General features: G+C 39.3%; 1 protein-coding gene across 1 annotated transcript in view; it reads left to right on the top strand.

Annotated features, from left to right (window-relative positions):
- Nucleotides 1-24,144, top strand: part of lrrc49 (leucine rich repeat containing 49) — a 110,102-nt gene that overhangs the window by 45,686 nt on the left and 40,272 nt on the right. The window contains exons 10-11 of the mRNA XM_088920679.1: nucleotides 165-312; nucleotides 13,996-14,079. Coding sequence (XP_088776805.1) covers nucleotides 165-312; nucleotides 13,996-14,079 — 232 coding nt within the window. The remainder of the gene's footprint in view (nucleotides 1-164; nucleotides 313-13,995; nucleotides 14,080-24,144) is intronic.

Raw genomic sequence — 24,144 nt, 5'->3', positions numbered from 1 at the left:
GCATGGATGGAATAAACAAGAAAACAGTGTAGGAAATCTGTAATGGTATTTGCAATAAGTGAGATATACAGTAAGAGAAAAATGTGGATTTTGCAAACAGGTTCTCTGCTTTTTCTTGTTGCCTGTTTATGTACATTTCTTATTTCTTTCTTGTTTTTTGTTAGTTTTGATGATCTTACTTGCCTTGGAGACAACCGCTCCTTGTCTGAGGTCACACTGGATGGAAACCCTGTAGCCCAGGAGACATGGTACAAGCAAACTGCCCTGCGCTACATGGTTCAACTGAGGCAGCTGGACATGAAGCGAATCACAGTAAGCACCTACAGTATGCGTGAGTGTGTGTAAAAGTCAAGGACCGGAGGCCCTCATGCTCAAATTGCCAGAACCCATCTGATGTAGTGTAAAAACTGCTGCAAAGGAGATTTGTTTGTTGTTGAAGGGACTAGAATAAGGGTAACTAAAATAAGGGGAAATGTTAGCAAATTGTTAAATATTAACCTAATATGTTCCTTAAAAGATGTTAAGTGCCAATATTTATAGCTAATGTCCAGAAAAAAGAACAACAACAACCACACAGACTTTGAGTTATAGACTTTAAGATATATGAGCCAAGACCAGTACAATTCTGAGATATTCTGGAAAAATCGAGATGTAAAACATTTCCATGATGAACAAATTTGAATTTGGAAAGAGAAAAGGGACAGTAAATGTAATCATATTTACCATTACCATTAGCATGATATCAGAGTGAACAAATTAAAAGCAGATTGAAATCTGTGTTTGTTTCATACTGTAGGTCTGTTAAAAAACTTGAAATAAATTTAGAGAAAACCTGATGCTGTTAGTCTGTCGAGATCTAAATCTAAATCAATGGATCATGACCTTGTGAATTAGACACAGATCAACAGGAGTATTATATAAGAAAGAAAAGATGTGCTGTACAGTATAAATTGATTCTAATGAAATACTTTAATGTTTAATTCAGTGTTTTTTAAATAAGACAACATGATTATGTGAAGTTATTTATTAAGCCCATATCTCTGTTTTTATTTCCTACTTATTTAGATTAAATGAGTAACATTTCAACAAGTTTTTCTCCATTTTGCTCCTTTCACTGGATTGCAGGTGTGGTTGTTCACAGTGGTTCCTTCTTTCAGGAGTTACAATTGATAAACCCCATTTTTTTTCTGGTGCAAATAGAATTTTTGAGTGTCAGAGCCTTTAATACACCTCATTTCAAATGTAGCCTGAGTACAGTGAGCTCCACAAACTTTGTGCTAATGTTCCAGGAAAGGCCCAGTTTTACACCGAGATGCAAAGGCACTGTGTCAAACAGACTGTCTGTGCTTGGCTCTGGAAATGCTGCTTTCATCATGCTGACAATTGATCGTTTTTTAGTCTGTTGGAATATGCTTTGCTATTGATTGCGACAGTCGCATGACGTGAGTACATGAAGGATGTACAGTAGGTGCTTTAAAGGTCTTTGCTTCCTTAGCATTCTTCAAAATCTGTGATTTTACCAATCATCTGACTTTTTTTAGCAAATAATATTTCAAAGCATGCTTCATAAATCATTTCCCTACAACCACGAATAAAGCAGTGGATGAACTCTGTTATCTGTTTGTAATAAACAGTAAACTGAAGGATACAGCTTATGTTTGTCCTCCAGCCATAAAAGACACACAAACTACAGTGGTTATTATAAACATATTAGGGATAGCAGCTGTGCGCATGGTGTGAATTATGGCTAGGAGGCCTAATGGCTATCAATTATGCTATTGACATTTTTATATTATATTCATGAACAATGCAGATGGGAATTTTCAAAATGGGTCAAGAAATGCTTGTCTGACTTATGGGTTAGTGTTATCAGAAGCTAGCTGTGCACTAATCTGAGGATTGTGGCTGCACACTGGACATTGCTAACATCTGCGAATTGTCGCTTTATGCATTTTCCCTGTAACATTGCACTTTATGCTGCATGCACTGAAAATCTAGGGTGCGTACATTTCACAGCAATGTGTCAGCACTAGTCTACAATAAATTGCTGATTCTATTTAATTGCTAGCCATTTCCTTCTTTTAAAGGAGTTTAAAAAATGCTGTTTAGTTTATGTTTGCATTCTTACCAATACAATTCAGAAACAAGATCTGAAAAACATAAAATATAGAACAATAAACCTAGTGAAGTTAATAGAAGACTAATTCACCAGGTGTGCATTGTGCCAGGGATACTGAATGATGTTGATTACATTACTAAAACATTGCCATCTGCTGTATCATCTTATAGCCCGTTCTTGTCAGTTCTCAGAAGCTTTGCAAGTGTGGGCCTGGACAGTACTGGGTTGGGAAATTTTGTACAGGAAAATACGATTGCTCATGGGATGTTTCTGGACCAGTAGGTGGCGCTCTTACCACGGGGCCAAAAATGGAGACACAAAGTAGAGACACTTTGCTGTTTGAAATTGCAGCCAAAAAAAGCATTGACAAGAAAATGAGCAGTAATGTCATCAAGGTACAATGAATGCAAAATTTGTTTGCTGCGAAGTGCGACTGTGCGACAGAGGGCTCTGTGTAGTCCTTAGCAGTACAACCCGGGCAGACATCAGGCCGCGGTTAGGGAGGAGTATTGACACTGCAGCGGGTACAGCCAGAGTGGCACATGGAGAGCACGTCTACATCGGCGTGCAGGGTGTTGTCACGATCGCTACTCACCCTCTTAAGGGCGCTCCAGCCCTTCCTTGTTCTGCCCCATTACCTGCACCTGTTTTAGCTCTGCCCCACCTTAAAATAAAAGCCAGACGCAGGCGTCACCCCGACGCTTCTCATTGAATCCTGCTTCGTGAGAGCCCGGGGTCCTGCCGCGTTTGGCTCCGTTATGATTTTAGTTTCCTGTTCCTGATTCCCTGCCCCGCCGGTCCCGACCCGGTTCTGGTTTTAATTACTTTGGATGGATCCCCTGGTCTTGGACTCTGCCTCCTGTATTGGATTTCCCTTTTGGATTTATGCTTGGATTGTTCGCCCCGGACTCACTTCCCCTGGACACCTGCACTTCTTGGACACGCCCCCTGTCTCCATCCCTACTCCTGCATGTTTTTATTCCTACTGTGTCTTCACCAACCGGATCGCGTCGTCTGCATAGGGCCCGGAAAGAACTGTTCCTGACAGGTGTGGGGTCTGGGCTTGGAGCGGCCATCTTCTGCCGGGGCGTAGACAACTAACTCTGAGGCACGATCCTCTGTGGACTGAGGGGGTTCTCTGCTCCCTGGGAGCAGGCCGAGAAATAATTTACTAAGATGTCATTCTCAGTTTGTTCAAGATGTGATAGAGAAATTCTATCATTTAACTCGGTTGCCTCTATGTACACTTGTGTTTTATAGCTGACCCGTAAAAAGTCATTCAAAAATAACCAGTGCTGCAGCATATGTAATGTGCCCCAGCCGCTACTCTCAGACGAATGACAGCTCCTTGAAGGCGTGTGATTTTGTACAGCTCTTGGTTTCTCATTACTCTGATGATTGTAAGGGGAGGTCCACGTTACGGCGTAACAGTTTATTTTTACTTGTTCTTGTTCTTCCTGATCCCTACCTGTTTCCACCCTTTATTCCTTTGTTCGACATTTTCAGATGCTGATGCCCCCGTTTTTACCAATCAAATGACCATTTTAGCCTTAGTTTGGCAGTGTTATAGCCACAGTTCATTGTGCCTGTTCCACCAGGTTCCTCTGGATATTATATTTTCCTGTGTTTTCAGAGAGAGTTGTGCAACTGCTGTAATACTAATATGTTTAAAGCAGATTCCAACACAAAATGTAAAAGTTATCTTATTGCTTCCTTTATTCTGGTAATGGCATTGGTGTTTAGTAAATCATCGAAGAAATGTTTGTGAGAATTCATCAAATATAAAAGAATGGGAGATATTTTATACATTACATATTGATCTTTGGCCAAGTGACAATAAAGATGTTTTATTACTGTGCCATATTTCAGACATAAGGAAATGATTGCATAGTGCAGAGTTTGCGTGAGTGATTGAACATTCCTGCTCGGATTTCTGTGTTGGTGGATCTCAGCTTTTTTCCAGTTTGTGCACATGCATGTATAGAAAGAAGGGAATACTTGTACTCATGCTCACTCACGGTTAGTCAATCCAGGCCCTGGGTCTCTGATGCTTCTTGTTTGTTTTTATCGCTCAGAAGAGAAGTGTGTACAGTATGTATTTCATTGGTCTGGGTGTATGAGCTTAAGTATAGATTGAAACACAAAGTGGGATGTTGTCTGTCAGATAGATATACAAAGTAATACTGTTTAAAAACATGAATATAAGAGTCATTACATATGAGGGAAGGTCAATAGGCACATCTTGCTCATCATGTTGTTGGCAAGTTAAAAAAACTCACAAAAACACTTAGAGAGCAAAACCAGAAAGTCAGCTTGATACTGACTTTAGATAAACATCGGCCACCTACTCTCAGTCCCAAACCTAATTTCGGTTTTGCTCACCACGTAACAGAAAAGCATTTCTGATCTGGAATCGGTACAGAGAGGATTGGCCACATCCATTCCCAGGTTTAAATAAACCTCATTTCATACTTGCAGACTAAAATAAGTAAATCTTTTTGGTCTAACAGAGACCTTATTCAAGAGCTTACAAACAAATCCACAAAGTCAACCCAAAGGAATCTTTCTGAATCAACAGTGAAACATGAACCAGGAGACACAAATGGAAAATGTCTGTATATCCTTTTGACACTCTGGAAGAACTCCTTTACACAACTGGATTGAACATCTGTTTTGGAAGCCCATGGCCTGGCTTTGTTCAAGAGACTGCTGAGTATGTACGTTTCTAGTGTTGACATATTTACACTTGATGAAGCATTTTGTAAACAAGAATATATAACATTTATACAAAGCCAAAATAAAAACAGCATTATTTAAATTGTTCAATTAAAAAGTCGGTGTTGTCTGATACATCCTTGTGCAGTCTACCTCCCTTGTGAGGTAGATGGCACTGGTATATGTTTTACATTCATGAATGAGCAGTTTATCTACATCTCCTGGCTAAGCTGCACATTCACAGTATTCATACTGAAACTTTGTCACGTTCTTAGTGCAGTAAATCAGATCTATACTCATAACTCCAGCCTAGTACAGATCACACATGAATGTATAAGTTTGCAACACACTGTGAGTTGAAAAACAAGCTAAAAACGCTCCTCGGAATCGATTCACAAACCTTACAATGGCAGAAGATAGATGACTGTATCTTATATCTTATACACTTTAATGTGTTATCAAGAGAGAACCAGTATGAATCTCCGTGGGGATTGATAGGCTGCAATTTGAGAATGCTATTTGAACGGAAGACCATCACTGTGTGTTAAAGCAGAGACTGGGGTCTGGTTGCACAGGCTGTCAGAGGAAATAATTTCAACATATACTGTAGTCGTGCTGAATTGAGAGTCTCTTTAAAAACAGTCAATGATGGAATGCAGTTCCACTAATGGACATGTCCAATCTGATGTACAGAAGTGTACGTCAATGAAATTAATTAATTCATTATATATATTATGGTAGTCAAAGCAAACTGCTTTTTGGCCATTTGAAGCATTGGCTGGGTAATGATATTCACAATCCCTGCGTTCTCGAGAATACTTGAGATTGCTTGAGATGGGCCACATGAGGCAGAGGAGTTTTGTAGATGGAAGATATTGAGGGGTAAAGATAAATGTTACTAATACCTTCAAGATATGAGCTGTTATGTTGTCAAGTCTGAGTTCCTGATATAAAATTCTGAAAATCCCCATTGCTCTGAAAATAGCTTTGTGCTTTTAAGACAAGGCAAAGGGGAAGGAGAAATGTGATACCAAATATATCTAAAACACCTGTGCTCTGTAATAATGGCTCTGTTTGCAGGATTCCAGGAATTCTCACCTTTCCTTCATAAATCAGCTTTTCATGTCGCATGGACCATTTCCTTCACAATGAATATCAACCGTCTTGTTAGCCATCTTATTAGGAAAAGGCAACTTTAGTGTACTTTACTCATCGTGGAAATAATTATTTCCACCTATCTGCTATTCCAGCTGCTACACTAGTCTCTGACCAGAAATGTATCCTAAGCACTGTGACCGAAAAGCATGACTCACCCTGCTGAAGGGAGGCCTGATATACTGTTACACTTATGAGATTGGTGTCAGAGCAGTGTAGGTTATTTGGATGGAGGGGGTGATGGTCTTTCTCAAGCATGCAAAGTTGTTTAATAAGCCAGGAGTCTGAATGAGGTAAACTGAGGAATGCAGTCCTCATTGCCATAGTTCTCTTTAGCCTTTGTTTTTGTGTGTAGCAAGCATTTTTTTATTCTGAAGGAGCAAGTAAAGATTTATTCCTGAAAAGAAAAGAGACACAACTGTTGGGTTTAACTCTCTCCCTCAGAAAAAAAGGCTTTACAGCTAAAATGTTGTGTCTCTTTTATTTTCCTTTCAGCATGGAATAAACCTTTACTTGTTCCTTTGCAGCCTACGCATGCTGACGCAGCTACCTGCTTGAATGTTTTGCCTCTGTTCGTCAGTATTGTGTGTGGGCAGTACACATTATGTGTGGTTGGGAAGACACCCTTCTCCTGTATGCTAGAACTATATTAGCTACAACATACACTGCCTCGCAAAAGTATTCTAACTCTTCCTATGGTGTCCCAGTTTGTGAAATTACCTTTACATGTTTTTAAACTTAATACATAATTTAAAACCTGAATGCTTAAACTGAAGACTTCTAAGGCTGAGATACGTTGCACTTAATGCCAGCAAAATCTAAAAAGAAAACGCTGGTGCATGTTGACTGCGTGAGTATTCTGACCCTGAACTCAATACTTGGTGGAAACACTCTTGGCAGCAGTTACTGCCGCAGGTGTTTTTGGGTAAGTCTGCCCATTGCACACCGGCCTGGTGCAATTTTAACCCATTCCCCCTGGCTCATTTGCTCAAGATCTCTCAAGTTGCTTTGGGATCACTAATAGACAGCAATTTTCAAGTCTTTCCATAGATTTTGATAGAATTCACATCAGGACTTATACTGAGTCCCTCAAGGACATAAACTTTCTTATTCTTAAGCAACTCCATTGTAGCTTTGGTCCTGTGCTTTGGGACAAGGTCCTGCCAAAAGGTGAATGTTTGGCACAGGTTTATGACATTAGTAGATGGAGGAAGGTTTTCCTCCAATATTTGTCTTATTGCTCCATCCTTCTGGCCTGGAGCCCAGTCCCTGCTGCCACCACAATGGTGACAGTCGTGACGATGTTGACCGGGTGTGCTGCGTAGGGTTTGTGCCAGACGCCAGTACCGCTTTGTGTTTAGACCAGAATACTCCAGCTTTGTCTCATCCACTTATTTCTGCTAGGTTTCTGTGCAGCTAACTTGGCTCTCCTTCATCAAATATTCAGTCTCACTCTGGGAAGTGCCAACAGTGAGATTGTCTTTTGTATTATATGTTTTACGTAATCGAGAAAAAAACATTCAGCTAACAATCTTGCTGCAAAGTCACAATTTTTAGGTTTATAGAAGGAGAATGTGATTGGCATAAAGTCTGAGCTTTCCTGACAATTGATGTAGTTGGGGTAGTGCTGCTTTGGTCTGTGAGGCTGTTCTTTTTCAAGTTCTCAGGACCTCCCTATGAAGTCTCCTGTGTAAGCAGTGACTCATGTATTTTAATGAAGAGCTGCAGGCTATGAACTTTCATTTGCCAGGGTAAATTTAATTTCAGAGCAGAAGAGATTTCAGAAAGCTAAAGCAGAAAGGGAGATGTGACATGTTTTATCACAGAATCCATTCTTAACATCACTTATTCCCAGGAGTTAGAGTAGAGTGGGTTTTTGCTTTTTCTGATGTTAATTTTAGTTGAATTATCAGTACTTTTAAGGGAGTCTTAAACTCAATTGATAAGGTTGTGTTTGACTCATGGTGAAACCTTAATGCTGGACCATATTTGTTTAATCTTTATCAGATGTTAAGCTATATAAATGAAAGGTGGACGATACGCCTTAGCTGTAGTACAAGATGCTTCAATGCAAACTTTAATACCATCATACCTTTCTGTAATTTCCTCCAGAAAAAATGAAATTTCATCACAATAAAATAAAATAATTCTACATAATATTAATTATTAAACATGATTATTATTACTTTTATGGTAATAATCTGTGACAGGGAGCCTGTTTATTTTTTCAAATTCATGTTAAACACTCCCATACCTTTCCTGTACCCTTCCTGTATGTGAGTGTGTATGTGATACTGTGACGTGTGAATGATCCTGACCCCCTTTTTTCTCCCAAAATCACTGCAGTGTTCCCCACTGGAGTATGGAGTTGTGTTAGCCCACCCAATAAATAACTGATGTGTGTCTATTTTCATTGCTTAAATGTAAAAAGCCTCACATGACTTTGTTAAACTTTCTAAGTTTGTAACAGTTGTAAGTTATTTTGGATTTATATTAAGTCACTTTATTTGTTTAAAAATAGTCCACCTCTGTAAAAGAATGAGCAAGTCCCTTTAAAGGAGAAGGGCCTGGGAAAGGACGAGCTATTATTTAAGCTATCACTTTATTAGCCATATACAATTTCTTGTATTAGGAATTTGTCTTTTCACATACCCCAGCTTGCTCTCCATGAGACACACAGACAGAGAGAGAAGCTTGGGGTCAGAGCGCAGGGTCAGCCCCTGGAGCAGCTGGAGTTAAGGGCCTTCCTCAGGGGCCCAAAGGAGTAGGATTCCTCTGCCGGCTGCGGGATTTGAACCGGCAACCTTCCAGCCACAGGCGCAGATCGTGAGCCACAGTGCCACCTCCGCTGTCAGAGGTCAGAGTGACAGCACTTCTTGCTGCATGGTGTGTCCTGACCTGTTGATGTTGAATACAAATGGATTCCTGCCCATTCAAGATTATTAGTGGATTAAGTGAGGCTTCACATAGGGCCCTGCTAAATACATTCAAGAATCCACAGATTTTGGCACTTACCTTACATTCTTTCCTTTTTACGTAAGCTCCCAGAGATGTGTCAGTCATTTTCTCTCAAAGCTAGGAAAACATCTACAGCAGTGAACGAGTGTCTCCCAGCTGTGCCAGAGAAATATGTGTGTCTCTAGTGTGTGCACTCTTAATTCTAGTAACACATGTCTTAGTTCAGGTGTTAAACACCAATGACATTATGGTCACCCTGCCAGTTAATTTGACATCTTGGCCAAAAAACAGTTATGTTAATGATGAATTAAGGAAAAACATTTGTAGGTCCTTACAGGATCCTAGTTATAAGTTAAATTACACTTTGTAAGTATGTTTTTTCAGTAATTAGACTGACACGATTAAAGTACAATATCAGACTTTAAACTGAAAGACACATTCTATCAGGTTGCTTTCATTTTTGTGCTTCCCATTCCATATTTTCTCCATGGCAACTTCACTTAAACTGTAACAGAAATAAAAATGAAAAATAAAATATGATTCCATGTTGTGTTCTCATTAAAAAGATGGGTTTGTATAAACCTTTCCATGCCCCGGTGTTTTCACTGGTTTGGATGGGAGTCAGGGTCTTGAGGTACATAGCTTTTTAAGGGCACACATTCATGTCACAGTATTTAATAACCGTGGCAAGATCATCTGTTTTCCTTCAGATTAGAAGATTCCCTTTCAAACGTAAGGCAAGGGTTTTTTGTGTTTAGTTTGGCTGTGGAAAGTGCTGAAGAGCCTCTTCTTTCCTCCTTCGTCAGTATAATTAATTTTAAGTTCCCACTCTGTTTGCTTTAGTAGAAGCACCACCTCCCTCTTTATCTGCTGAACTTCATTTGACATCTGTCTAGTGAGAACAAGATAATTTTTTTCTTGGTGCAAAAGAGTGTATACCAAAAGGATTTCTGCTTCTCTGGGTCTCTGCGTCACCTGACATTCACTGCTGTGTAAATTCCTTTCACATTCAAAGGGTTTGCCTTTTCCATGGCAGAATTAGTGTGCTTATGGAGCTTTCGGAAGGAATTGCTCTTACAGACAGGAAATCCTGAAAGATGCTGTCAAATACTTAATTAATTTTAGATTTTATCATTTTTCATCCAGTACTTTTATTTCAGATGAGAGCGATACTATTCCTTATCTTAGAGCTCCCATGGAGATCAGTGATATCCAAATGTGAGCAAAAAAGTTCAGGACCACAAAAGTGTAAACTCGCAATTATTCCTTAATTCTTTTCATAGTGCTGACTTTGTACAAAGATCCATATTTTTAAAAATATAAACAGACGTTTTTTCATGGGTCTCCTGATAAGTATTTTATGTGATGGTGAGAACGAGTGATACAGCCTAACTAAAATGTTTGTTCTGGTTATTTAGTTAGTGCCCTGTTTCTGGTTTGCTTATTGATTCTCTTTAATAATGGCTTCTGCTGTCCTGCCAACTGCTATAGAGACTGACTGACAATCTCCCTTCAGATAGTTCTTGCAAAGGTTCCAGAATCAATCACATTTAAACCGCTCACATCTAGCTAACAGAAATGAACTTATTGAAGGTTCCTCATTAATTACACAGGGGGATTCCACTACGTTTCCCCCGGGTGTTCAATCTTCAGTGCAGAATTAAGTTTGTAGCTGGAGAGTTTGGCACTTTACGTTCTCAATAAAGCGCCTTGAGAAGCCACTTTTAAAGGTGCCGTATAAAAATAAAGTTTATTATTATAAAGCTGAAATTAACAATACTGTACAGGTTATTAAAAAGATAACAGACAAGAATGGGGCTTCTGAGCAGTCCAGCTGGGAAAGGCTGTGGGCACAGCAGCTCCGTGATGCCAACACCAGCTGACCCGAGCATGGGCCCACGCTGGGCTCTCTCTCGGCATCTGCTGAAGCAGCGACTCCTCTGAATCTTCTCACTCCTAGACAGCTATTACTGCAAACACTAGACTACTTCTGCTTCTTTTGCACTTATGTAAGTTTGTAAAATTTTTATTTGACTTTTTTACTGAATTCAAATGTTCATATTTTAAAAAATCTGATGTAATGTGAACTATATGATTACTGATTTGCTTATTTTGTATTTGAGTTGCATGCAAATGTTCAAGGTTTACCCCATAACATGGAAAACAATTGTTTTAGCTGTGTACTGAAATGTACTGTATTTCTGATGAATAATAAAGACAAGTCAGGTCTTTAAATCAGGTCCAAAACATGTTATGTTTAATACCAAAGGTTAAGTTCCTCTGAAACCTCAGGAAAGGAGTAATTACCTTCCAACTCCAAGGCTAAAGCCAAGAAGAATAATGGAAACCGAGCAGCGCTGCAGTGCTGAGAACACCGACTCACTGGGACCCGTTGCACAGTGTGACGAGGCCCTGGGGTCAATGAACTGCTAAGCAACTGAACAAACACCGCTGGCCAAAGGGCCTGTTCTCATTTGTACTTTATTGTTTAATATTTTCAATGTGCTTAGACCTCAGCCAAAAGCACTGCAATCAGGAACATCTCATTTGAAAAAATATGTAACCATGTTGGATTTTTTGAAGACGTGATCCTGATTTTTACATCTAGGACTATATTTATTGGTGTGTTAATATGTTTTCAGTAACCTTTCATTAGTTACAGCTGGCAGCACTACTGTAGCATTTTAGTGGCAATCCAATTTTGCAATCCACTTTAACAACGTTTCAGCTGCCAACAAACCATGATATTTCTGCATCCCTCATAGTAATTACTGAATTTGCCACATTTATCTTGGCACTCCAGTGCCAATGTCCATTTCCTTCCAGCTGATTTATGTACCATGTCATTTTCTGGAGTGATAAAACTAACCACTTCCAACCAGATCATTTTCTGGGCCTCCTCTTCTACAGTCCAGATAGCCCTAACCCCAGTGTTATCCCTATTCTCAATTCTAACCCCAACCCTGTCTCTGTCCCTGTGGTGGTGAGCCTTGTTTCAAGCTGGAGTTAATATTCCCACAGTGCCTCATGTCCTGACCATGTCAATTGTAGCTCTAGGTCTTGTGTAACTCAGTGCTAGTGCATTTGGGCCTCTGTTAGCCTTTTCAGTGTGATCCATACTGTATGTGCACACTGGTCTGAAATTGTTTGTTTCTTAATTTACTGTACTTTCCTAGTTGTTATCATGTAATTTCAGCTCACGAAGTATGATTTTAAGTTTGTTAATGAAAAAAATAACAAATACACCTCCTGTATTTCATTTAAATTGAGTTAAAGCTGTATTATCCCTTGGAGGACATTTGTTTCATGGAAGAGTCCAACACAACAATACAACACAAACAAACATCACCAACAAAACATTCAGTACAACAGTGTTGCAGAACATAAAAAAGTTTCTTGCATTGTTTGAGAATGAGATTACAGAGAGAATCGAAGAGCAGTCAATTACTGTTACTGTATATCTGGAGACATCTCCCAGATGGGTGGAGTGTAAATTCACAATGGAGGGACTGAAACACACACTCTCTGTCTGTAGGTTGTTCTGTTTTTCCCCAAAGAATTTGGTGTTTAATATCACTATTTTTCCCTGCTGTACTGTTGCCAAACCAGCAAGATACAGTATGTTAAAAAAAGTATTTAATTTTAATAAACAGTATTTTTGTTTATATTTACTAGTTGATAAAACACTGGAGATAACTGATCAGTTTTGATATATTTGAAACAAAGCTGTAATTCAAATAAAATTCAACATCGCTTTTTGCACCAAACGTTTCACATTGAAGCATGCTGCTTGTTATATAACATGCCTGCCATCTCCCTGAGAATTTGTGTTTGCTGCACATGTATTACCCACTTTCTTGTCAATCTAGCATTTCTGTGGGTGTGTGGTCAGGAGCCCAGCGAACCAGAATATCATTATTTTACTTTTTAAATTATTTTGCTTAAATGATATAGGCTTTCTATAGCTGGAAGCTATCCCTTGAGCTGCAGTGTGCTTTCCTGAAGGTATGGTGTGATATTTAAGATTGTGCCGGTGGTACTGAGCCTATACAAATGTGTTTGTCTGTGCTCTATATGCTGGTTTTGCACTGTCACCTTCTCCATGTTGTACTGTAGGCTGCATGCAGGAGGTAGAGATCTTATTGCTCCAAGGAGATACAATGTGATAATTGTATAAATAATTACTGCAGGGAAAGCCAGTGTTTCGCATCAGGGATTACAGACTATAATCAATAGAAACAGGAAGGCTTTAGAATCAAGTGGCCAGTGATGGAAGAAGAAAAGTAAAGCTGTGTATTCAAAAGTCAATTTCCTAGAAACGCACATCGCAGCTAATGCAATCTTTGATCTCTCCAATTCAAAGGAGACAGTAGCATCACATGTTGAAGATTCTGATATGGTGCAATCACGTTCACACTCATGAAAATATTTTTGAATATTTTCAAGAACAAATAGCAAATAATATAGAGAACAGAAGTGGGCTAGTATAGGGCTGAAAATAAAGCCTTGACTTTATTTTTAAGTGCTAATGAAAGTGCTAATGTTGAACTGAAGGTTTGGTGTTGTGCATGAAGGTACTATATCAGTACACTTCCCAGCACCAAAAAACACCCTCAGGAAAGCAACTCATAAATGACGGGTTTGTTCTTCAGCATGGTAATGATTCAAGGAATACTACCAAGTCTATATTGCCTAAATGATAAAAGAAAATCTGTCAAACATGATGTGCAATATTTTCTTTGGTGTATTTGCTTTTTAAATTTGAAGTTAATATAAATGGAGTGTGGGAGCATGGAAGAGAGTTAACAACCATTATCTGTGTTGATTCAGACAAATTTTAATTGCTCTGTTGACACCAAAACATTTTTTCTTACTAATTAGATTCACAATAATATCTTCTAGATTAGTGAAGTGGTAATTAGACACTGATTTGAGTAACAGACAACCGAACTGGAACAGAGGAATGCACGTGTGTTATTTTGTGTTCTGAAGCCTTTTTAACAGAGATTTCTAAATGTATTTAATTGGTTCTGTGTGTTATTTCTGAGGAAGAAGAGCGCCGCATGGCATCTGTCTTAGCAAGGAAGGAGGACGAAAAGAAGAGAGAAAGTCACAAGCAAGCTGTTCACAAGGTAAGCAGCACTTTGGGTATGTCTGTTAGTCCATACCTGTGTACTTGGAGCTCAAATCCTTATGTAAAAGAAGTTTCTGACTGTGAACAGTATCAGTTGCCATGTGAAACTGAATTCCTAATAGTTTCATTTGCATTTTGGGGGATTATTTCTCTGGAGGAAGAATATTAACTCAACATGCTGAAAGGTATGACAAATATAAAATAAAAAAATGAAACATCTTTCTATTTTGTAACTATGCGACACAGCCCTAGTCAGTGATTTCAAAGTAGGCGCTAGTCCATCCAAAGGCCAGTGTTTGTATTCATGTGACTGTGGTAGTAAGAGATGTCAGTGCGGCTAAGTGTGCGTTAAACCACTGAAATTAGTGCTTTGGAATTGTTCGTTTTCATCAGTTGATAAAAATGTCTTAAAGTTCCTATGTGTCAAAAAACAATATACAGTATATATATAATGTAAAGCACAGACACATTTTTATTTGTATGGTACAAATGTTCAGATCATCATGAAATGAACAATGCTTCAGAAATCGTTAGGTTACAGTCCTTCAGATGTAACAATATTAGGATAAGCAAGAACACCTGTCTTTTCAGTGAGTCACTTAAGCAGATCTGTTGAAGAAGAGTTACTTAAATAATCTCTGTCAGATCTGACTCTGTGTTTACACTTTTATACTCTGTTGCAGAGGGTTCAATTGTTCTGCTTTCACAACTGCAAATCTAATGGCAGAGCTCTTTACTGAAAAGGGAAAACAGTGGCTTTCTCTGTTAACCAAGTTTGAAATGGTTTGTTAAGCTTGAAGAACACAGACTGGAACATCGATGGAGAAACAATGGGCTGTGTGCTTACAGGGATGTTTGGATTCATAATAGGAATAGTTTTCTCCCTTGACCTGTGAGCACAGCCTTCTCAGTCAAGCTTGGAAACCTGTTTTGTATGAGCTAGTACTTTATGAGATAAATGGCTCTGTTTTTATAAACAGTACACACATAAGCTTCATTGAAAATTAACAGAATTCCAAAATCAAATAAAATTTGATCTTTCTGTCCTCGGAGTTCTCTTTCATCCAGTGGATGCCTTCATGAAGTACTGCCTGCCCATGTGAATACAGTTTCACGTGAACAGGACACAGCTATTTCAAGTGCAGTCTAGCTTGTCTTCCTCTATGATAAAATGACACAATTTCTATGGATTACTTTTGTGGTTGCTATTATTGCTATCTGTGCTTTTGTTATTAATTCTGGCATTCAGGAATTTACACAGGAAACCCATGTTGTTCAGTGGATGTCAATACATAGCAGCCGATGTGGCAACATGAATTGAACTGCAGTAATTGATCAGATTTTTCAATAGGGTTATATTTATGACAAACTCACAATCACCTTAAAAAACATAACAAATACATTTTAATGATAACACTGTTTAAAGCGGGTGGCTCACCTATCTACTTCAAATCTGAGAAAACAGGATTTAAAATGTTTAAAAGTGTGTGCCATCTCAGTTCATATTATGTCATATTCATATTTGGCTCTATCTATTGCATGGATAGAGCTTTGTTAGAGCTGTTTCCATAATGCTGAAACAATATTGCCCAGTTGTCTGAGATTATGAATGCTACTTACGATAACTTATAAATGCAGTTGAAGAGGTGAAGACATAAAAAATATCATAATAATCACACATCAACGTGAGATAGAAGCCCAGTCCATCCATTTTCTAACTGCTTTATCCAATACTGGCAGTACAAGGTCATGGGGAAGCCGGAACACATCCCGGCAAGCAATGGGTGCCAAGCAGGATACACCCTGGATGGAATGCCATTGCAGGGCACATACAGACACAGACACTCACACACTCACACACTCACACCAGGGGCTGCCAGCGTGTCTTTGGGCTGTTAGAGAATACCGGAGCACCCACAGGAAGCCCTTGCGAACACGGGGAGAACACACAGTACAAACTTCAGGCACGGAGCATCTTCGGAATTGAACCTGCAAGGCAGTGCTAACCACTGTGCCACATGCTGCCTGAGACAGAAGGTCATCAGGATATTTTCTACACATTTTCTAGAAAGTCTTGAACCTATTAAGAATGAATATATTCAGTTTTGATTTAAATTTAGGATTACTACTGACCTTTTTGTGTTCTGCAGTATGTCTGTAGAGCCAGAGATTATCCGAAGAATAATGTTCTATGTGTAAATTATGCAGAATAACTGTTCATTTGTCATTGGGTAATAATGTAAAGCTCTTCCATGAATTAAATCTAGTGTTATGCTTCTTACTAGTGTGAATAGTATACTTTAAGGATGACATGACAGAACATAAAGTTTAGTTTATGTTGGCACATGGTTGTTTAAACCACATTTAAACAGTCAAACTGAAAATGAACTCATTCTAATTAAGATTATATCTTGCACATCCACTTTACTTAAACTTTTAGAATAGTTCCCGTTGACATTTAAGGTTTATTTGACTCTCAGAACATTCTGTTGCAGATATGGCTGCTGGCCTTGAGGTTTGTTAACCTTATGAGGAATCAATGTTTAAAAAACAAATTATGTTTTATTAAACGTCAGTCTGAATACATTTATTATTTTCCAGAGCTACTTCATGACAAGAAGCACTAAACTATTTAAAATTCAGGCATCGTTATTGAATGTGTTAATTCTGTGTTTTAATTTTAAAGCTTTCTGTGTATCTTTGGCTCCCTGATCTGACTCCTAGCCAAAGGCATATACAGACTGGTCTTTAAACCACCTAACCAGTCACTACCAGGAGGATGTCTGTGGCCTGCCTGCTTCAGAACAGTTATTTTGCATTCAAGTCTCTCACTTCAGTGGTGTTACGACCCCAAGTGTCTAGGGGTAAAGGGGTGTACATTTAGGATAGTTCTTTTGGAAGCAGTGGGGGTTTTGGTGAGGGACTAGGAAGCGTGATAACAAGGGTAAGGAACTAGAGTGGTGCCAAAGGAAAGAAAATAACAAACAAAAATGGAGCTGGCTAGGACAGTGAGGGAAAGCTAATCTGACTACAAAAGAAAACCCGAAACACACGGTCTTCGGCGTCTTCAACACCCTAGCTAACCTGCACTGACTACCCAAAACCATACAAGACAAACGGTACTCACCCATACTAACTAGTGTACTAATACAAAATCAACTAAGTGTGTAAAGTGTACCCAGCAACCTAAACTAACCTTATATACAAAAGTTCACACAAAAACACAAGTGAACCAGGAATACAAATAAGGGAAAACAAGAGTAATCAACAGGAGCAGGGTACAAAAGAACACAAAAGTTGAACATGTAACACTGGGGCAAGGTAATGACAAAACAAGGATGAACACACAAACAAACGAAAATACAAAGAAACTAACAAAGAAACTAACAAAACAACAAAGCCGAAGCTATACGAAAATACACACACAAAGCAAAACAAACCAACAAACGAAGCCGAAGCAATAACCAGAAGCGAAGCGATCACCAAAACCAAACGGGACCGAAGTCAAACGAAAGGCCTCTTCTTCCTGAAAGCCTCCATGTTATATAGTGAATAAAATGAGTTCTGATTGGCTGAGGGCTGATTGATGATAACATCATATTGAAACAGTGGTGTGATGGTTGGCCAATGGGGAAGGGAGAACAATCAAGGGTCAGCAGTGTGGACATAACAGAAAAACACACACAGAACACACACTGGGACGTAACAAGTGGTATGTAAATTGATCTGACAAGGGCATTGCAGGATGTGTTCAAAAAGGAGGTGAACGTGTCTACAAACCATTGATCAGCTTTGTTAAAACAATTAAAGTTGACCTGTGCACCAAAATTTCAAAATGCCAATATATTGAGACTGAGGAAATGAGACATTTATTAACTTTATGTTATAAACTTTAAGGGCAGTTTTATCATGAGCAAAAACATGAATCTACTTGCTGCTGAAACCTGAGATTTGAGATAAACGCAGCAGTGTGTGATTACCATGACAAAAGAAAAAAAAACGTTTGTTGCACTGTATATAACACTCTCAATGTCATATCCATCCACAGCATCATCAAACAGATTGATGGAAACAAGCCCCTGGCCTAATTCATAGGGATCAGTGATTTTCTGTGGTTTGGCTGGTGTGTCCCTGTTAGAACAGACCAAATGTTCTGTTACTTCTGAAGAGCCATGTTTATTGTTTCCAGGGGAGATTCAGAAACAGTGACATCAGCTGTGAAGAATTCAATCTGAATATTGTAACACCTTCAGTGCTCAGATGGATAATTTGCTGGTGTTTGCAAAATTTCAGAAATATTAAAAGAAATATAACATGTTATTATTATGTGTACACCTTCTGGATGCTCCTATGCTGACTTTGTTGACCCATATCCGGTAGGAAAGGACTAAGGACTCTTTATTAGTATTAAACTGTCCTTTCTGCACAGGTTTCACTTTGTCATCTACAGTAACTGTACAAAATATGCTTGTACTGTGTATCACACAATGTAGGGTTTTTAAATGTTGTATATTCTGGAGGAAGTCAAACTCTAAGCTTGCCATCTTCTGCTCTGCTGCATAAATCTCGGATCCCTTTGCACATCCTTTCTTGCCCTCAGTGTTTGCTCTTGCCAGAGACAGACCTCACCTTCCCATTTTCCATTTCGACGTCCATCCTGTGTCGTTCCTGTGCTTCCCCCCCAGGCCACAGGTCCTGTGGCAGCTGGCCTCATCGCCTCCTCACGCTCGTTGCACAGGTGTCCCTAGCAATCTGCACACCTGCTCCAAGCCAGGGCAGGGCACTTCTTTTTGACCTCTAGTTCTCCATGTTTCATAGAAAACAGCCAGCTCCCTGCTGTCACCATGATGTCTGCTCTTCTTTCCACTCTCTCCCGCTTGCCACAATCCCCAACTGCTTTACTCTCCTTTCTAACCCCTTTGTTCATCAGGCATCCAACCCACTGCACATTGGGCCCCAGCCCATCTCTGGGTGTTTTTGTCTCTTGCCCTTCCCCAATCCTTTTTTCCTGCTCCTGGTCGCTGATGCTCACTCTGCTCAGTGGGCCTGAGCACAGAGCATGCCTCTGCCCTGGTCTGGGCTCCTTGTTCACAGCCCTGTCAGCATCCACAGCCGGTGGCCCAGGCACCGATGATGACAGGTTTCCTCTCCCCTGACACCCCCACTGGTGTCCAACAAGGTATGGTCTTAGCCCCTGACTCCATACTACCCCCAGACATGCGCCCTTGGCCCCAGTGGAGACCCCCTCTCAAATGTATCAGGCTCCTGCTAGCTGCTAAATTTTGGGTTTCTGCTGGGAGCATAAAATCCTTTCTGATTCATGAATTCTGAAGCCTGACTGATCCGATTGCTTTGTGTGGATGAAAGAGGACTGATCTCGCCAAACCAAAAATTTAACTTTCAAAATATTTTTAAATTTGTCCTTAAGCTCCCAGTGTACTGTTTTGCAGATGGTTGTGTGGGACATTGTGGTTTTATGATGTTTAATTCACTTAAACCTTAACGCTCAATTTAAGATTAAGAGTTCCTTACTGTAACATTTTCATCTCCTGATTCAGACTTCAGTGGCTGAAATGTAGAACTGTTTTCTGATTTTCAGTCTTTCAGCTGTCGTTAATCTTGACTACAGTTTCTTGTGTAGAATAATAAAACCAGACCGAAAACAGGAGCAAGAGCAAAACTACATCTGATTTAAAGCTAAATATTCTCCTTTAACTCAATTCATGAGCACATTCCAAGTAAAAAAAAGAACTAATTTTATATTACATTAAAATACAGATCATGTCTGGATTACAGAAGAAGGACATTAAGTGTCTGGCTTTTACGATAGGAACATAGTTTTCCTTCTGTAAATGTGGCTGAATTGCTTTCAGGAATTCCAGTCTACCCATGTAATACAAACTGTAGGCTAATCTGTTTTTACTGAGTACCCACAAAAAAGAAATTCTGTGAATTACTATTTCTGCATTCCCTCTATGTTCCCTGTCCCTTGCCTCTTTTCATGATTGTGCAGGTACCAAGTATCACCTTGCCACCAGCTATTTCAGTAATTGTAAATGTTGGCATCATTTGTTATTGTCATGCATAATTATAAGGCAACAGTTAAATCTTGATGAGATTTCTGCTTCTGTTCTACTGTTTACCAAAGTCATCTCAAGTTTTTTTTTCTATGAGAGCTGTACATCTTGATTTTGATTCAACGTTACTTCCCTTGTGGAATTAAATTTCTAAATATGAGTGACAATGCTTTATACACCCAATCCTGGTTTATTTTTATTCTTAGTGGTGTTATTCTTTTTTTTCAAGCAAAAAAGACATGTCTGAACATCTTCTCTGATTCTGTATTAAAAGTGTTGTGTATGTTATGGTTTATTTATTTTGAAATTGAGTGTGGTGAGCAGTGATATACAGGACAGTACCTGTATTAGGTACCTCGGGTTCTGAGACCCACACCAATCTAGCAGACCTGTACAGGTGTATCCAATCAGTCACACACAAAGGCTTTTGAATACATAGTGGAAAACATTGTGGTAAAGTAGTAAAGTAAGCCTTCCATATCATAGCCCTTTCTGTAGTAAAGTAACCTTTCCATATCATATTCTTCTCAAAATTCAACTTGTAACACTTCAAGCTCAGTCAGCAACCTGTGGCATTCAGGTCTGTGGAAGAGTATGTATTTGCATTTACACAGCACATAAAAATCAAGTTAACCTACAATGCTGCCAACATTATTTAATGCATATATATATACATCATTCCAATGAGAGCAAATGTGTCACAATGCATAATTTCAGAAGGTGCTTTAAAATTGCTGTTTCCTGTCACTGCCTTTCATTTGCCTGATTTTGACGAGCCCTGTGGCGTCGGAGCAGAATGCTGTAGTCATGGGCCTTGTCAGGGCTTTCACACACGCAGCAGCTCACAGTGAGCAAGGGGCTGGGGGAACGTATTGTTTCCATGTAACCTTATCCTGCAGATCTCCTCTGAGGAAGTGAGAAATGTAACGCTCTGCAGAACCTGGCAAGGGTACAGTTATCATGCAAGAAATCTGGCAGCCTTGCCATGCACTTTCCCTTTCATGAAGGAATGCCAGAGTCCTTCACATGCATGACCTACCCACCTGAAAGTTTCCGAGCCAAACAGGTCAAAGCAGCCTTGCCTGTGCATGGTAACAGGAGCTGACATCTCCAAGCTCACAAACTCCCAGCCAGGATTACAGGAGTATACAGGCAGACAGCACTTACTGTCAAGTACTGTATGGAGGATTAATTACTTTCAACTCCGTTCCTGCATTTGGGTGTAGTATTACTTTTTCTGGAAGGGTTATTTTCCTTAAAATGTTTGGGTGCTTCACTTGGTGACTTGAATGACAACACAAAGGTTTTTTGTGTGTGTGTTTTTTTGTCTTCAAGCATGGCTCAACATTCTTTCTTGTGTACCAGCGAATGTGTGCTACGTCCTTGCCCACTGTACAATCCCTCTGTGCTGAGCTTCGAGTCTGTCCTTCCGTGTTCATGCTGTGAGGGATATACTGTAGTATTTCCTGCTGATCTCGTGACATAAAATAATTTGGATAAAATGAGATAAGAAACCAGGCTGAAATCTCAATCTTTTTTAAACCTATTGGAGGAACTGTGTCCCAACTACCTGTCTCACTGCCCAAGTATTTTGCCATCCCTTCGTTTGTTTTACCTCCCCTAAGGGCTGACTGCTTTCTTGACACAAGATGGCGCTCTGCTCTCTTTTTTCTGTGAGTGGCTCCATTTAGGAAAGATTCCAAGTAAAATAGGTGGGGACCACATACCAGGGAACAATGAAATACCACACAGATTAAACCCGATTAGAGAGTTTGTCAGTATTGATAGGATAGGCCCACAGTGCAGCACTGGGAGTTCTTTGTTTTCACATTAGCAGAAGGTGGCACAGAGCTTTTCCAGTGGTGTTGGGTTAGATCAGCTGCACCTGCACTTCCTATTGACCTTGTTACAATGTCATGAAGATTATATCTGTGTTTATAGCTTTTTTCTTTTCTTGTGATGTCCTATGTAACACAAAGTGTATTTTTTGGAGAGCACCGTTTGCCTTTCACACACACACCTTCAAGGTTTTGGTGTCCCTCCTGTGTAGCACGCCATGTCTGCTCAGGAAATGCACAAACATTGCCTTCATAGAGTATTCCCAGCTCTTCTTATGGTGTTGCCAATGTTTCCTAAGTGTTTATCAGGTTTTGTCACAAAGGGAATGTTTTGAAAGGAGTCTTAACTGCTGACAACACTCCCCAAAGGAGGAGTTACGTTGGAGGCCCAACTAATATGAGCCTTCAATGGACTCCTTCAAAAGAGTCAAGTCTCGCCCTCCCCACTTGTGTTCCCTTCCTTGCGCTCTTATTTGACATTCAGAATGTTCTTGTTTTCTGCATTTAGTGCTTTGCGTTTTCTACCATTAAGTTTGATTTGCTATGTCTTTCCTTGGTTGTGAACCTAGTTCACATCTGATTTATTCAGTGCTTTTAAACTACATTCAAGCTTTCTGCTTTAGCTTTGTTAATATTACCCATTGGTAGTTGACTGATTTTTTACAGCAAAGCACACACTACTTTTGAAAGTCTTCTTGGTCAGCTTGAATCTTTGCTCAATTTTGTATTGCTGTTTTACTTTATCTACAGTCATATTTAATTGATATCCACCGGTGTCATCTATGCATGGTTTTTAAAATCTCCTTTCCTTTCTGCTTGGATCTGGCTTTGATTAAGAATTTGAAAATACTCTACCAGACTCTTCCACTGCATCATTATCTGAAACAATCGCAGAAGAGGTCGGCTTCCGACTACATTAACTGGGGGCCTCTTGCCCAGGGCCTTCTGGGAACAATAATATGCAGAGATCAGGGGACTGGAAAAGCAGAACCATGCATGTTCCTCAGAAATGTTCTTGCTGTCTGAGGCTGCCAAAGCCCCCTTTAGTGCTATTCCTTAGGCTTAACACTTGGAGATCTAACTGGGGAAAGAGTGATGATTTCTTTCCATTCATACAATCTTAGGTACGGTATGAAAACTAGAAATGTTGCTACATAAAAAAGCCTCACTACAAACTAGGCAGTAGAGCAGAACAGGTGGTGTTATTTCAAACCAACGGTCCAAGATCAGTTGAGTTGTTGTTTGCTTTGCAGATGTCTTTGTGCTTGACTTCCAATACATATGACACAAGGATGAAAAAAAAAGTTTAAGAACCTTCAATATAAATTACATTTTTTTTCTTAAATATTTACCTATTTACCAGTTTTATGTTTTATGAGACAATATGATGTATTAAGTAGAAAAAAAATAAGAATCAGTGTTTGTAAAATAAGAAGTGAACTTCTAGTTTACTTAGCACAATTAAGGTGGTTAATCAATCCAGTACAAAGTGAACCAGGACTGAGTTTTTGCAGCTCTGTCCTGTGTAATGGTCAGAACCTTTGTGAAGTTGGTCCTCACCATACAGGATAATGGAAACAATTAAGCAGCAATCAGAAGAGATTTCACAGGGCCTCATAAAAAAAGAGTAGTTTAGCCTCATCAGTCTAGAGAGGGTTGCAAAATCCTCCACTGTCATTAATCTAAAAATAGAAAATTTTCAAGACCATGGTGAGTCTTCAACAGAGTGGCTGAAGAAAAATAAATTTAGCAGAAGAGTGAAGAAATTGATCAAGCCCAAGTTCAGACATAACTCCACTGAAGTGTTATGTCAGGACCTGAAGAGAGCTTTTCATGCTTTGAAACCCTCAAATGTAACCAACTTGATCCACGTCTGTAAGGAAGAATGGGACAAAATTAATAAAATTAATAAAATCTGATTAAGTCAATTAACTAAGGGCTTGCATAGTTATTTACACAAGGATTTTGAATTAAATAATCCAAATATACAGTATCTTATGTCTTTGTATTACATGTTAAATCAGGTTATCTTCATTTTTTCATGAAAACTTTCATGGAACTCTAATAAAGTTATAGGTTTAAATATACGAGAATGCAGACGAATGTAGGGGGTTCACAAAACTTTTTCTTAGTTCTGTTCATGAATAA

Source organism: Atractosteus spatula, chromosome 7 (genome assembly GCF_055471065.1).
Source record: "Atractosteus spatula isolate fAtrSpa1 chromosome 7, fAtrSpa1.hap1, whole genome shotgun sequence".
Taxonomy (NCBI): domain Eukaryota; kingdom Metazoa; phylum Chordata; class Actinopteri; order Semionotiformes; family Lepisosteidae; genus Atractosteus; species Atractosteus spatula.
This window is presented reverse-complemented; position numbering and strand designations above follow the sequence as displayed.